The following is a 14,549-nucleotide window of genomic DNA, read 5'->3' on the forward strand; positions in this document are numbered from 1 at the left end:
CTGATGGGAAAAAATAGTGAATAAGTAAATGAGAAGAGACACATCTGTGTGGAAGCATTCTGAGTCATCTATATAATATATATATATATATATGCTCTGCCCTCTGGGAAGGGGGCCCAAAACCCCCTCTTAAGTGTGGGCCATGTGTAGTGACATCCCCGCAGGGAGAACGGGATGGGTGGGGGTGGAATAGAAACTCCCCAGTGGAGACACATGACAGATAGCCCTCAGCCAGGTGACCAGGGGCACAGCCACAGTGAGGAGTCATGCTGAGAGCATGGCCCTGCGGGACGTGATGAGAAGGGTACTTTCCCTCTGTGGCCTTCCTCCCCAGACCCACAAGCCCAGACTAATAACGAGAAAAATATCCGACAGGCCAGCAGAGGGACAGTCTGTCATCCCTGCCCAGCCCTGCTCCAAACCATCTGGGTCATTCAGACCAGGAAAGTCTGAGAGACCCTCCCAGCCAAGAGCAGCTGAAGGAGACATGCCGACTACTCGTCCCGTGAGGTCGGGACAGGTCCTGGAGCAGCCCGAGGGCATGAGGTTAAAACCTGAGGAAGCCTGAGTAGTATACACTTTAGTTCATGACAGTGTATCAGCATTGGGTCATTAACTGTGACACCTTACCACACTGGTGCGGGATGTCAGTCGTAGGGAGACTGGGACCCGGTTGTGGGAGCCAGCGGGAATCTTCCTCCTGAGCCCCTCACTCCACCCCCACTGTGAAGCTGGCCTTCCAGCCTCTCCCCACGTCACTCCTCACCGCTCCTGCCCAGCCGCCCCCCGTCAGCATCACAGGCACGGGCGTCCTCAGTGCAGGTGCGTGGAGGCGGACTGACGCAGACTCTCTTGCAGTGGGCATCCCCACCATCCGGTGGTGCGGGGCTGAGGGGGACTACAACGTCATGGTGATGGAACTGTTGGGACCCAGCCTGGAAGACCTCTTCAACTTTTGCTCTAGGAAGTTCAGTCTCAAAACCGTCCTACTTCTTGCTGACCAAATGGTAAGACTTCATTTTTCTCCACTGTAGGGCAGCCCACGTGCTCAGCACATGCTTGGTTTGATTCATCATCTGATGAGGCCTTCAGGGTTGTTCGCTTCCTTTTTGTGCCATGCGTGCATACGGAGAAAACAGAAGCTTGTTAACTGTGCAAGAGATAGTGACCCATGGAGGGCAGGGTGTGTTTGCAAGTGGGCCAGGGTTCCCCTTGGTTCCCCCTGCCAGGCTGCGGCCTGGGGTTCAACCTGTCACCCCTGCTTCTCCACCTGCAGATTAGTCGTATTGAATACATACACTCGAAGAACTTCATCCACCGAGATGTGAAGCCGGACAACTTCCTCATGGGGCTGGGTAAGAAGGGCAACCTGGTCTACATCATTGACTTCGGGCTGGCTAAAAAGTACCGGGACGCCCGCACCCACCAGCACATCCCCTACCGCGAGAACAAGAACCTCACCGGGACGGCGCGGTATGCCTCCATCAACACACACCTTGGCATCGGTGAGCCCTCCCACCCTGGCTGTCCTGCAGCCTCTTGGGGGCCCTGAGGGTTGGTTGTGGCACATTGGGTATGGAGGCTGGCATCAAACCTTTGTAGCAAAGGCTGGCATCTGGGCCTGGAGACCTTATCTTCTGGGGCATGGGGGACAGCATGTGCTGGGGCTTCCTAATGGATGGTAGTGCATCTCTTAACAGCACAGCAGAGTTGCTTCTACGGAAGCAAAGACTCCAAGTGTCCTTCTCTGGGGCTCTGAGTTTATCCCCAGGCAGCGTCTGTGGGGTGTTGCTGTGCATGCTTAGGCATGCCACCCTGACCTGCTCTCCTCTCTATCCAGAACAATCTCGAAGGGATGACCTGGAGTCTCTGGGCTACGTGCTCATGTACTTCAACCTGGGCTCACTGCCCTGGCAGGGCCTGAAGGCTGCTACCAAGAGGCAGAAGTATGAGAGGATCAGTGAGAAGAAGATGTCCACTCCCATCGAGGTGTTGTGTAAAGGCTACCCTTGTGAGTGTCCGGTGGACAGCGAGCCAGCTGTAGTTCTGTGGGAGGGCAGAGGCCTGTGAGGTCTGGAGGAAGGACCAGGGAAGCCCCCTAAGCGTCGTGCACAGTTAGGGAGCTGAGGGCTGGGCTGGTGACCTGCTCTTCGAGTGGCCGCATCCTCTGCCCCTAGTGCTCCTCTGCCTTCCTGAGCCATAACTCAGGGAGTTTTCCTTTTGTTTTTGTGAGAGTTCTCCTGGGATAAATGTCTCAGATGAAACTATGTTATGCTCTGTGGTGCTCAGTTTTCTCATCCTCTTTCCTCAAAGGATTCCTGATGTTTCAGGCTCCAGCTTTCACAGCCTCTCTCTGGGGCCATGGGTGGTCAAGGGTTCTGTGGACAGACACCATTCTGGCTCTCAGTCAGGAATACTGCTGGTTACCTCTGAGTCTTCTGGTGTTTACAGCTGAATTCGCCACGTACCTAAATTTCTGCCGTTCCTTGCGTTTTGACGATAAGCCTGACTACTCATACCTGAGACAGCTCTTCAGGAACTTGTTCCATCGCCAGGGTTTCTCCTATGACTACGTGTTCGATTGGAACATGCTCAAATTTGTAAGTATGCCCCCAGTTCACTGACCACTCAGCGTGGAAGGGGCTTGCCTGTCAGCAGAAGGCCACCAGCTGCCACCATCCCTTTCTGGGAGCTATACGGGGTGGGGCTTCAGGAGGCATGGCTGCCACATGGGGAGCACAGGGGGTTCTGAGAAGCAAAATGCCAGAGGGCAAGCCAAGGAGGCGCCTCAGGGCCACGATGGAGTCTACAGTGCAGGGCTCTCATTTGAACTCTGTGGTCCTCAGGATATTGTGACTGCGCTGGTCTGTGAATTCCTTGTCAAAGGGATGTGACTCCCGCTGGGTGGGGTGAAGACTTTCCCCTCCTCCCCTCACCTGGCTGTGCCTCCCAGGGATTGGGTGGCCTGGGAGGTGCTGTGTGTTAGGTCTCCATTTGGCCTTGTGAGGAGCTAGACTTAACATTTGATTTCCTTTGTCATCCAGTTTGTTCATTAAATATGAACCTATGTTTTTGTGCATGTGCACTGTCAGGACTCAGGGTGGGATAGGGTGGGAGCTTGGACTTCAATTTGTTTTCTCTAAAACAGGCCACCTGTCTCTGAGTCTGTTGTAGGAGTTTGTTTAATCTCTGACACTACAGCCAGAATCCCATTTTGTTTGTTTTTTTAATTTGCACTTCCTCTTTCATTAAAAATGTGTTCTATGAGCTTAAAACAAAAATTGGCATGTTTCTAGGGTGACAAAATCTGATGGAGGAACAGAACCTCCTCCTCAGAGTGCAAAACAGGAAGCCTTATCCCGTGGCCTCACGGGTGTATGGGTGCTCCCACAGGGAGCAGGTGGGGGCAGAGAGCCGCAGCCTCCTCAAGCTGGGGCCAGCCCGCAGAGCCAGCCTACCCTGGACCTGGCCTGTGCCATCCTTCCAGACCTCTTTATTAGGATGGCCTTCGAAGGACAACCTTTGGGGGCGGTGCTGCAGGTTACTTGGAGTCTGCACATCAGGGTGCACTTCCTGCCAGAGCCACTTTAACAAACTTTTTGTTCTTACATCATCATCCCTCACGGGGATTCGGCACACCTCTTCTACAAAGGACCAGACAATAAATGGTTTTATCTTTGCCGTCTGTATGGCACTGTGACCACTCAACTCTGTATTGTGTGTAGCTGGAGAGCCGCCAAAGCAGTGCGTCAGTGAGCAGGCCTGACTGCCAAGAAAACTATTCGCACGAATGAGTGTGGCTGCATTTGGCCTGTGGGCTGCAGTTTGCAGACTCTTGCCTTACAGCACTGGTGATTAGGACATAACCTTTACTAGGACAGGTATCCTGGCGTCACCACTTAAAATCCAGTATCCCTGTGCTTCTGGTTTGATACTCACTGAAAGTGTCAACTAGCTGTTCTGGGAGCAGCTAGCTTAGCTAAGGCAGTGCCCACTACCTGGCCACCCAGGACGAGCCTGGCTGCCAGCCTCGTCTCATGCACACCAGCAGGACGTCAGCCTGAGCCAGGCGTCTGGGCTCTGGTTGGACTCTTCAGCTGACCAGATGCAGTCCTTTCTGCCTGTCACACGAGTGCCTTCCCCCAGCTGTCGCCACATTGGGCCGCCTCTGACCTAGGCTGGTTCCCATCCCCACATGAATAATCACAGAGAAGAGGGCCACCAAGTGCTGTTGACGGTTGGGTGCTGAGGAGTGATGAGGTGACTGGGGGATGTTTCCTCTGCTGGGAAAGGAGACAAGCCCGGTTCCACCCGCCCTCAGTCGTGGGACGGGTCAAGCGTGTACCTGGAGTGGGGAGCGCCTGACTTGTTAGAGGCTGTAGACTTCGAGGGGGGACTGTTGCACATGCCCCCATGTTTTTTCGAGTGGAGGCCAAGGGCATTAGGTGGTTTTGCACCAAACCCAGTTCAGTTCTGCTGTCACCCTCTTTCCTCCATAGGGAGCCAGCCGGGCAGCTGACGATGCTGAGCGGGAACGCCGGGACCGAGAGGAGCGATTGAGACACTCCCGAAATCCAGCCACCCGCGGCCTCCCTTCCACGGCCTCAGGCCGGCTAAGGGGGACACAGGAGGTGGCTCCTCCCACCCCCCTAACCCCTACCTCACACACTGGTGAGTGGTCCCGGGGCTGCAGCTTATACCCCGGTCCCCACGCTGCAGGCAGTAGGGGTTCTATTTTGCTCTGGACACTCCAGTGTGTGACCTCATGGGGTCTGGACGGGTGTGCCTTGTGGGCGAAGCATGTGCGTCCTCGTTCTGTTCATTTCTTACTCCCGAAATTAGACATGCCAGGGAACCACCTGGAATAGCGCCTTCCAGAATATCTATTTCTCAGAAGTTGGCGTGTTGAAGGATTTTATTCCCTGCGAGCTCTGTTGCTTTGCCTTTTGTTCTCATGACACAACATTTAGCCTCTGCCTTGCCTGTTGAGACAGGCATTGTAGGCAGAGGTCCCAGCCATCCTCCCACTAGACGCCTGGCGCTGTACTCCCAGGGATCAGCCTATGGTGCCGGCCTAATCTTAGGGTGCAGTAAGCTGTCCTGTGCCTGAAACTGAGGCAGCTGAAGGTCCTTGTTAGACGTGGTTTTCAAGGAGAGACCTTGTGCTGGAGTGTGGGGCTGCATTCCGAGGCCTCACGCTTGCCCCTGTCTCCCTCTCCTCCAGCGAACACCTCTCCTAGGCCCGTGTCTGGCATGGAAAGAGAGCGGAAAGTGAGTATGCGGCTGCACCGCGGTGCCCCAGTCAACATCTCCTCATCCGACCTCACGGGCCGGCAAGATACCTCCCGCATGTCCACCTCACAGGTACGCGCCCCGTGGGCCGGCCCCTGAGCTCACCCAGGCTGGGTGCTGTGGCTCTCCGACTTCTCCATGTTTGGTCTGATCTTATGGGCTCCAAGCAGAGTGAGGTCATAGTTTCAAAGGCATTCCTTCTTTCCTTCCTTCCCTTTCTTCCCATTTTCGGGTGTTTTAACTGATGGGGTAACATTGTGCCCCTCGATGCAGCTTGGCCCCTTGGTTGAGAGCCTCCTTGATGAGCTGTGCGGGGTAAGGGCTCTACACCCCTCCCCTCAGGCTGTGCTGGGACATGCCACGGGGCTTTCTCTCTCCTGCTGCCCTCCACGTGGCTCCCAGCCCCCGGGCAGCCTTGGAGCCTTGGCCATCTTCCCTGTGCAGGCTGGTGCTTCCAGCCTGCTCACACCATTTGTTGTAGTCACATCCAGCCTCGGAGACTCTGTCCTCGGTCTTGTTGGCCAGGTGTTCCCCCAGCAGAATGCCGGGGTGGGGGTGGCAGGGGTGGCATATTGCCGGCCGTCACTGTGCAGTGTCGTGGACAGAGGCCTTCTAGAGCCCGGTGCTTGGCAGTGTGCTTCGGGGCGAGGGTTCTTGTCTTCTGGTGCCCCTTCTGATGTTTGTCTTCTGTCTGGCGAGGCAAGTGTGCTCAGAGGTGCAGGGCCTGGTCCCAGGGCCCCCTCCCCCCATGTCCTCTTCCCACTGTGGCTTTCCTCGCTGTCCTTCTGTGCTTGCTACCGTGCCTCCCTCAGCAGAGCAGCTCTTTGCCCACATGCGGACGTTTTTCCTCAAGTAGCTTCAGGACCTCCTTCTGCAATCAGGGCAGTAGGCGTGGACAGGGGTCAGGAACAACCCAAGTGGACCACTTCTGCTTCAGCCAGTGTCCTGTGGGGACTGGGACTACCTCCTGGTGTCTACTCGGTGGGCAGGTGGGGGGTTGAGGAATGTCCAAAACCCGGGTCCCGGCCGTGTGCTGGCGCAGCGGCCCTGTGTGTGCTTCACCACGATGCCTCAAGGTTACGCTTTGCGTCCTGCCCTCCTCGGTGCTTGCTGGGCAGTGGGCGTAGATTGTTGGTGAATTTGGTGGGTCGAGCATTTTGTGAGAACTCCCAAAACGTCAGTCCTGTGGCATCTAGCCGGTCTTGTGGCAGAGGAACAAGGTGTGCCAAGGCACACTTTAAGCAAGTGAAATCATGTTTTTTGCCAAATTTACTAGTAATTTACTAGCAAGTCTACTAGAAATGGGTTTTTCTTATATGGTAGCTTTCTTTAAGAGACTGAAGATGCAGGTAGTTCAAATTGTGCGGCTCAGTGGGTCAGTAATGAGATTGGGCCTCTTAGGGCTCCCAGCCTCACAGTCATCCTCTGTCACCACAGGGCACAGAAGGGGCTTAACAGGTTTCTTTCCACAAGCCCTGGAATGCATGAGCTAGCAGTTGGAAGCAGGTCCCTGGAGGTGTTCACCATGCCTGGCCAAGCGGGCCTGGAAGAGGGCTCCAGAACACCTCAGCCAGCAAGGACCAAGGGAGGAGCAGGCTAACTTTTTTAACACAAGAAAACATGTTTTGCTTTGAGGATCATTGAGGGAAGTGGAAGAGGCTGAGTCCTGAGAGTGCCAGGCAGTTACGAGTTTTAATCCAGCCTCTTCACCACCTGTGTCCATCTTCATTCAGCCCATGACCCCTGAACGTTGACAACACACAGCTTCAAGACCTTTGCTGTAAAGTCGTTTCATCACAATTGCATGTCTTTGCCCTCTGGTTCTCTCTCTGCTTTCCATCGAAGAAGTGGGCTGAACAGTGGGGTGAGGGGGGCCAGTCTCTGAAGAGATTCAATTTGTGTGTGTCCCTTCCAAAAGAAGCACCCTAGTCACCCTGGGAGTTTCCTTATGATCTTCATGTTGAGGGCAGCTGGACAGCCCTCTCCTTCAGGTTTTCCTGATCATCCCCCAGGTGCTCTTCCTTAAGAGACTCTGAAAGACTGCTGTCCACCAAGGGTGTGATCAGAGTTGCTCCAGCTTTTATGACTGTGGCCTCCATTCACACACCCCACCGCGCTACCCCCGCCAACAGGTGCAAGCAGGAACAGGGCCAGTGACACATCGATCCCAGGGGCAGCACCACGTGTGCACAGACCCCAGCCTCTTCTTACCAGCTTCCTCTCCCTCGAGGAGAGGTTGTGCCCTGTGCCAGTGTACCCAGGCCAAGGAGGTAGCTCATCATCAGCATACACGTGCCTGGAGCCACCTGCCTGCTTGGGGGATGGCCCTGCTGACCCTCTCCATCTGGGGGTGGGAGGACATGACACACATGTCCCTTGTCCTGGTCACCACTCCTCACCCCCTTGTCCTTCTCCAGGGACTACAGTCCCCACACCCCCGACCCCAGCCTGCCAATCTGGCCTCTGTTGCTGGAATGTCATGAAGACTGAAAGGCTTCTGGTGGCTGAACCTGTGTGTGATGTTTCTCTTTGTGAGAAGTGTCTTCTTCATCCAGTGCTGTTAATAGAACATAATACTGACCTGTGGTGCCAGTTTTTTCTTCGGGTGGGCTGACTTGTTTTAATTCCAGCTCTCCAAGTAAGGTCTGCAGCCCTGTCCTTCTCCTTGTGTCAGTGAGAAAATACGTCCAGTCCTTGTGTCACGGGGAGGTGGCGTCCTCTCCACCTCCCGAGCACAAGCCTCAGGAGCTCCTGATGCCAAGACCCTCTGGAGGGGCTGCTGTCTGGGCATCCAGTTCTCTTACTGCTTGAGGAGTTGGGAAGGATCTCCCTCATTGGCCTCCCTGATGGATCCATCCTCAAGGAGCAGCGGCCACGTGTCCAGGGGCCACTCTGGAAAGGTGGGACCCAGTTCCTTGTGTGGTCCCGGGATCCCCTCGAGCAGCCCCAGCCAGGGGTCCTGGACCTGGTTGAGGCAAGGCAGCACTTGTGGAAACAGGAGGGCCTTACGTGCTGGTCCAGCCAGTGGAACCCTTACCAACAGCTGTCTTTTCCCCCCACCTCAGAATAGCATTCCTTTCGAACATCACGGCAAGTAGCTGCACGTCTCCCCGTCGGAAGGCAGCACTGGGTGAGTGTGCTCACGGCGGGGCTCCTCGGCAGGCGCCGGGCCGGGTGGGAGCTGCCGCCCACTCACCGGCCTGAGGGAGCACGCAGGGGGTCGGGCTTGCATGCCAGGTGCCCCAGGTAGAGCCAGGCCCCGGCCCAGGTCCTCTGCTTACGTGGATTCCAGAGCAGCTGTGGTGGGCTGTCCAGTCTGGGGTAACCGCAGAATCCTGTCCATTGGCCTTCGGCCCTCACTGTGGTCTCTAGTCAGGAGCCAGCATGGGGAGCAGGAGCCCAGTCTCGGCTCCAGTGGCCCCAGAAGGCTCAGGGCCTTGTGGTCCCAGGTTGGTCGCCGGACGTGTATTGTATTGTGCTGGCTATGGGGGCCGCGCTTGGTGGGGGCTCTTGCGCTCTTGCTGCGTGAGACACTCCTGATGGTCTCTGCTGTCCTGGCTTTGTCATCTCTCTTCCTTTAGCATTGATTTCTGTCCTCGTTTGCTTTTCTTTTCGAACTTGGTCTCTGCCCAGCATCTTGTCTACACTCTTGTCTGTATTAACCCATCAGCCACAGCCGCCTGCTCCCTGCCATTGGTGCATGGCTGGGCCTCCAAGCCCAGCTCCCCTCTAGGTGGCGACTCTTGTGGCTCCTCCCAGCTGAGGGCTTGCAGCTTCTGTCCACTCGGCACTGCGGGGCAGACCGGCTGTAGTTGTAACGTGACTGCACTCTTGGGGGATATCTTGATGGGAAGTGCTTTTCACGTCTTGCCCCAAGTGGAGTCCCAGTGCCCACTTGGGGCCTGGTCCTCTATTTTGTAACACCAGGCTACTTTCTAGGAAGGGGGCGCTGGGCATCTCTTGCCCGCTTGGACTCCGTCCGGTCTGACTGATCATGAGCTCGCGGCCCCACGGCCTCCTTGCCTGCATGGCTCTTCTTCCTTCCCCGTCTTCCTGTCACTCTTTCTGCTGCACGTGTCCTGGCCTCGAGGGACCTTCCAGAGCGGCTGGGGGGCACATGTCCAAAGGGGCTAGGCGCCATCTGTCCCTTCCTCCTCCCGGGGCGCTGTCACTGGTGTTTTGTACTCAAGCCTGACCAGCTCCTCTCCTCTGGCCTCACGCTGACCTTCTCCTGTGCTTTGGCTCCGACAGATTCCCGGTCGGGTGGCGTCCAGTGGTCTGCAGTCTGTCGTGCACCGATGAGAACTCTCCTTTTTGCTGAGGGCAGACAATGCATGGCTGATCTACTCTGTTACTAGTGACACGCCCCCGGTCTAGAACCGAAATGTTAACACCGGGAGCTCTCCAGGCCACCCACCCAGCGACGCCCATGGGGGAAACAAAACACAAACCCAACCGGACAGACTCCAAGCGCTGCCATCGCCAGGGGCTGCACTGAGCCCCCATGAACTCGGTTCTAGCGGGGCTGGGAAGAAAGCAGTGAGACGGTTGCAGAGAGAATCAAACTCCCATCCAAGAGCCTTTCATTCCCCTCCGTGGTGGCGCACCCGTGTCCCTGCCGAGTCTACTGTAACTACCGATCTTCTACTTGGTTAAGACAGTTTTGTATCATTTTGCTAAAAATTATTGGCTTAAATCTGTGTAAAGAAATCTGTCTTTTTATTGTTTCTTTCATGTCTGTTTTTGCGGTCTTAAAGATGCTGACTTAAAGAATTCTGAAGCAGGTCCTGGTGTGGAGTTTGTGTAGGAGTGAGGCAGGGAGCAGAGCACACGTGGGTTTCTGTGGTCTGCGTCTCGTGGTTTGTTATGTGGTCCACTGTGGAGAAGGGATTTTCTCATCAGAAATTCTATCACGTATATACGCGTGTGTAAGTAACGTGTGTGTCCGTGTGCCGTGTGTCTCGTGACTTCATTAATCTAGTTTTGGCTGTCACGCTTCCTTCCCCACTATAAACTGAAATGCCCGCTCACTGCAGACCCGCTGGGATTCTTGAATCATCAGGGCAGTTAGAAAGCGCTGGCCACATGCACAGGCGCACCGGGTGCTTCCCGACAGAGCAGCCCATGGATCTGACCTTCCCAGACGCAACAAGAAGGAAGCTGAGCCTGAAGACTGCAGAAGCCACGGCTTCGCGTTGTGTTGCCGACCTCTCGGGAAAGGATTACAAACAGAGACTTGGGCCCCTCCGTGGAGTCATATTTGGTTATGTTGGTGGTGGTTGCCTCAGTGCTTTTGAACTTGGGAGATTTTCTAAATAGGCTGTCAATACTACCAGTGCAGGTTGGCCCCCAGTCTGTGTTAACATCTCTGCTCAAAACCAAGGGCGGTGGTGTCCGCCCTGTGTGCCAGCATTGCCCAGAAAGGCCAGCGGGCCCAAGGGAATCCACTCTGAAGTGCCAAGAAACAGGTGACTCTGACGACCTGATGTCCAGGAGAGTGAAAGATAACACACTTTTGTGACCTTCCCTGGGATGTAGTGACCCCATAGAGGCCAAGAAGCAGAGCAGGGCCGAGTCTCCCCAGAACCTCCAGGGCAACCGGGCTCCAGGTGGGTTCCTGAGACACTCTCCTCGCTTTGCAGTAGCAGTAACAGAGGCACCAGGTGGTAGTGGCGGCTGGTAGACAGGAGCCTCCGTCTCTGGAAATGAGGTGCAATATATGTGTTCATAGGTACTTTCACATTTCTTCCCATCATTGCCCTGCAGTGTGTTCTGTTTAGAAACAGGCACTGGTAGGAAGCTGGGGACCTGAAAAGTGTCCATGTCTGTGTTTTCCCTTCCTGCTCCCAAAGTCCCAGCACAGGGACGCTGGTCCTAGGATGCCCTGACTGCTGTGTTGATGGCGCAGAATGCAGCTGGTTGCTTCTTTCTGAATCCTGAGCTGGCTACTCTGTAAGTGTTTCGGGGTGTGGACACTTGACCAGGTGGGGCTGTGTTTCTGGGAGCGTAGGGGGAGCTTGGGTTGGTTGGACTGAGTTGGGGGCTTTCATCGTGGCTTCCTCAGAGGTGGACCTCCCCCTCCTGGAGAGCTGTTAGCAGCTGCGGCCCTGATGTTCTGCATCCAGGTTTTCACCTGGATTGCCAGATGGCATTTTAGAAGTGGACTCCAACCCTGAGTCCTCAGCAGTGTGGTTGTGGACAGTTGTGTCCCCGCCCCCGTCCCCCCATATTTAACTCCCCATCCTGACTTGCAGGAAACATAGTTGGAATGTCTGTATCAACCTGTGTATCAGTGGCCAGTCTCTGAACTGCGCTTTTGTATGACCACTGTATTTGTGTCCTTAACCACCATGTAAATAATAAATTCATGACGACTTCTGCCTTTCTTCCCTGCCCCTGCCATGTGGTCTTTATTTCATCAGTTTTGAGTTTTGATTTGTGTAGATTAACTTTGTGAAACTAATTTTCTGAGACTGGGCATTCATGTCTGTCCTTTGGAAGCCTGTTGGTGTACTTTTGTAAGCTGATCGGGAGCAGGTGGGATGAGCCTCTGAGGCGTGGCAGGGATGTGGCTGAGCTGCTGCCGATGTAGGCCTTGCGCACACACCAGTCCCCTGCTTTAACCACCTCTGTGGGAAGGAGGTGCTGCCACTCACCTTGTTTTCTCTGGGGAGTGAAGAGCATGGTAGTTGGCCTGTAGCTGTGTTGCTACTGCCCATGGGGGTGCTCATGGTACCCATGAAGGGGCTCCCAGGGGGGCCCCTGCTGGGACCCAGGGGCTTGGACTTGGCAGTCGCCATCCCGGTGTGAGCACCAGCCTGCATTCCTCATGCCCCAGGTGCTGTCCCTTCTAGTCAGGCAGTGTCGGAAGAGGGCATCGTCTCTCCAACTGTTGGGCTCATGGCCTCCGCTTCCCTCTACCCCTGGAGTTGTTGGAGCTCAAGATGCCCCTACCCCTGGGAGCTCCAGATGGAGCTGAGTGAGAAGGTGTGGCCCTGCAGGAAAGTCCCTCCCTATTGAACTGGGACCACAGATGTGTTCCCATAAATGTGTGGTAACTAAGCACCTTCTGGTCCACACCCACTTGTCTTGGAGCTGAGTGTGCCAGCCTCGCATGTACTACAGGGAAATTCTTGGTGATGGCACCCACACACATGGAAAACAGGTGGGGCAGGTGGGTCTCCCACCTGCCACTGGTTTGTGGTTACTGCTCACAAGCCAGGTGTGCCAGGCTTGTGCCAGATGGTCCCTGAGGATGTGAAAGAGCCTGAGCTCTTTATGGGTTCCCCCTCCTCCCCTCAGCCTGCTGACACTTGGACTCAGCTGAAATGATGATGAGGTGAACCCTGTACCCGCTTCTCGTTCTCCTGCCAGGAGGGAGGTCACAGGCAGAACAGGGACTCTGGCCCCTTTCACTCAGAGCCTGCGTGCCCTGCTCCCCAGCCCCCTCACCACCTCTGTCTTCCCAACATGGAGAACTCTACCGCCTGACCTGCCTGGCAGGCTCCACGCTCAGGAGAGCAAGCTCTGGGTCCAAACCTCCACCTACCACCTGCCCCAGGCCCTGTCACCTCTGAATGGGGTGCTTGGAGCTCCTCCCAGAAGTCCCTGTGTTGGAGGAGGGGACCATGCCCACCCGTCTGCTGGGAGCTATGAAAGCAGCACACCCCTTGGCACCACTGTTCACAAGGTTATTTAGGGTTACAGGGGAGTGTCCTTTGGGGAACCATGAGGGGGCCTTGCAGGTCTAGGCAGCTGCCTCCCAGACTGCCATTGGCAGAACACTTGGGCAGCCACTGACAGCGGGGTCTGCCTTCCTGCCGGGCTCTCCCAGTGTGGCCTGCATGTGTATACAAGGGTGTTCTCCACACAGGGTGGCAGGTGCCTCAAGTTCTGGCAGGGCTGGGTAGTGCCCCAGGGCACCTGGCTCATGTACCCCCCCACTTCTGATTTAGGCTGGTGTGTATGTGTCCTCCAAGGAGCTGCTAAGGGCCTGTGAGAGTGGGCTTAGCACAGGCATCTGTGTCTTCATGCAAAGCTGGGTGTGAGCCTTCTCTGGTGGGACGTCTGGAGGACTAGGGAGAGCCCTGTCCATTCCAGAGCACTGACCACTCTCCTAACTGCTTTTAGGGCCATTGGCCCTTGGCAGCCACAGCTTCCTGAGGACAGGAAGTTTTCTTCCTCTGTGTCTTGGGCACAGCTGGAAATGTCTGAAACTAGAAAACGAGGCAGACCAAACCATCTGGTTACCCTCTCCCCAGGGTTAGGGTTAGACTGCAGGTCAGTCTCCAATCTGGGCAGAGCCCCTGCATGCTTTAACCAGCTGATATGGGGGCAGGGGGGCCTCAGGTGCACCCTGGGGTGCACGAATCCAGCCCCAGACCAGCCATGGGTCCCACCCCCAGGGGAGGGACTCCTGCACCATCTCAGTCACTGAATGGTATACCCAGTGTGGCTGTAGAGGGTCCCAGTAGGGAGTGGGGATGAGTGAGGCAGCTTCGGGTGAGAGCAAAGGGGGGGTGGTGTGGAATACAGGGGCCCTGGTCACCCCCACAGCTGGTTCCAAGAGACGCAAGAAAACAATAACTGGCGACAGCCAGGCCAAGCTCTTGCCAGGAGAGAAGGGGGTGTCATGATGAGAGCTGGGAGGGGGTTGGGGGAGGGGCACAAGCAGGCTGCCCACTCGTGCCCTTTTCTCTGCCCCCCTCCAGTTGAGACCACAGGTGGGGCTGACAAGTTGGGTGCTCGTGGCTCACCTTTCCCAGAGGCTGGCCCCTGCCTGGCCCACCTTGAACAGGGTGAGGTCAGTGGATGCAGGGCTACCACATGACCCCTGCAGCTGCTAGCGCTGCCCACAGCCCAGGCCCCTGGCGGAGGGGAAGGACAGAAAGGATGAGATGGGGCAGGGTGCTGCAGGCAGGTGCCTAGCTCCCTCAAAGAGCTCAAAGGGCAGATGGAGGAGGGAGCCAGCAGCCCCCTTAGGGCAACACCTCTTGGGGAGAGGGGCCCAGGATGTGAGCTCTTGCTTGCTTTTCGTTTCAGAGGAGCAGGGATGTGGCATCTCTTCGGCTGCACGCGGCCCGCCAGGGTGCCCGCTGCCGTCCCCAGCGCCCTCGACGCACCACCTACTGAGGCGGCCCCAGCGGCCTCTGACCGGGCTCCCAGCCACACAGGCCGCCGCTGGCCACGAGGGCAGGTGGGTGTGAGGTACCCAGGGCAAGGCTGAGCAGGGCTGTTCCAAGAGGACAGGGACCAGA

General features: G+C 56.2%; 1 protein-coding gene across 7 annotated transcripts in view; it reads left to right on the forward strand.

Moving 5' to 3' along the window:
* The window catches only part of CSNK1D (casein kinase 1 delta), a 35,217-nt gene extending 20,750 nt beyond the window's left edge, over positions 1-14,467 (forward strand). For 2 of the 7 annotated variants that reach the window (XM_061144469.1, XM_061144466.1), the window contains exons 3-10: positions 859-1,007; positions 1,277-1,505; positions 1,841-2,011; positions 2,452-2,600; positions 4,500-4,671; positions 5,225-5,364; positions 8,358-8,422; positions 9,544-11,678. In XM_061144469.1, coding sequence (XP_061000452.1) covers positions 859-1,007; positions 1,277-1,505; positions 1,841-2,011; positions 2,452-2,600; positions 4,500-4,671; positions 5,225-5,364; positions 8,358-8,390 — 1,043 coding nt within the window. In that variant the 3' untranslated portion in view covers positions 8,391-8,422; positions 9,544-11,678. Of the gene's footprint in view, positions 1-858; positions 1,008-1,276; positions 1,506-1,840; positions 2,012-2,451; positions 2,601-4,499; positions 4,672-5,224; positions 5,365-8,357; positions 8,423-9,543; positions 11,679-14,334 lie in introns of those variants that run through there. The other 5 variants (XM_061144465.1, XM_061144462.1, XM_061144468.1 and 2 more) reach the window with 3 other exon arrangements.
* The last annotated feature ends 82 nt before the right edge of the window (positions 14,468-14,549 follow it).

Source organism: Dama dama, chromosome 5 (genome assembly GCF_033118175.1).
Source record: "Dama dama isolate Ldn47 chromosome 5, ASM3311817v1, whole genome shotgun sequence".
In the NCBI taxonomy this organism is placed as follows: Eukaryota; Metazoa; Chordata; class Mammalia; order Artiodactyla; family Cervidae; genus Dama; species Dama dama.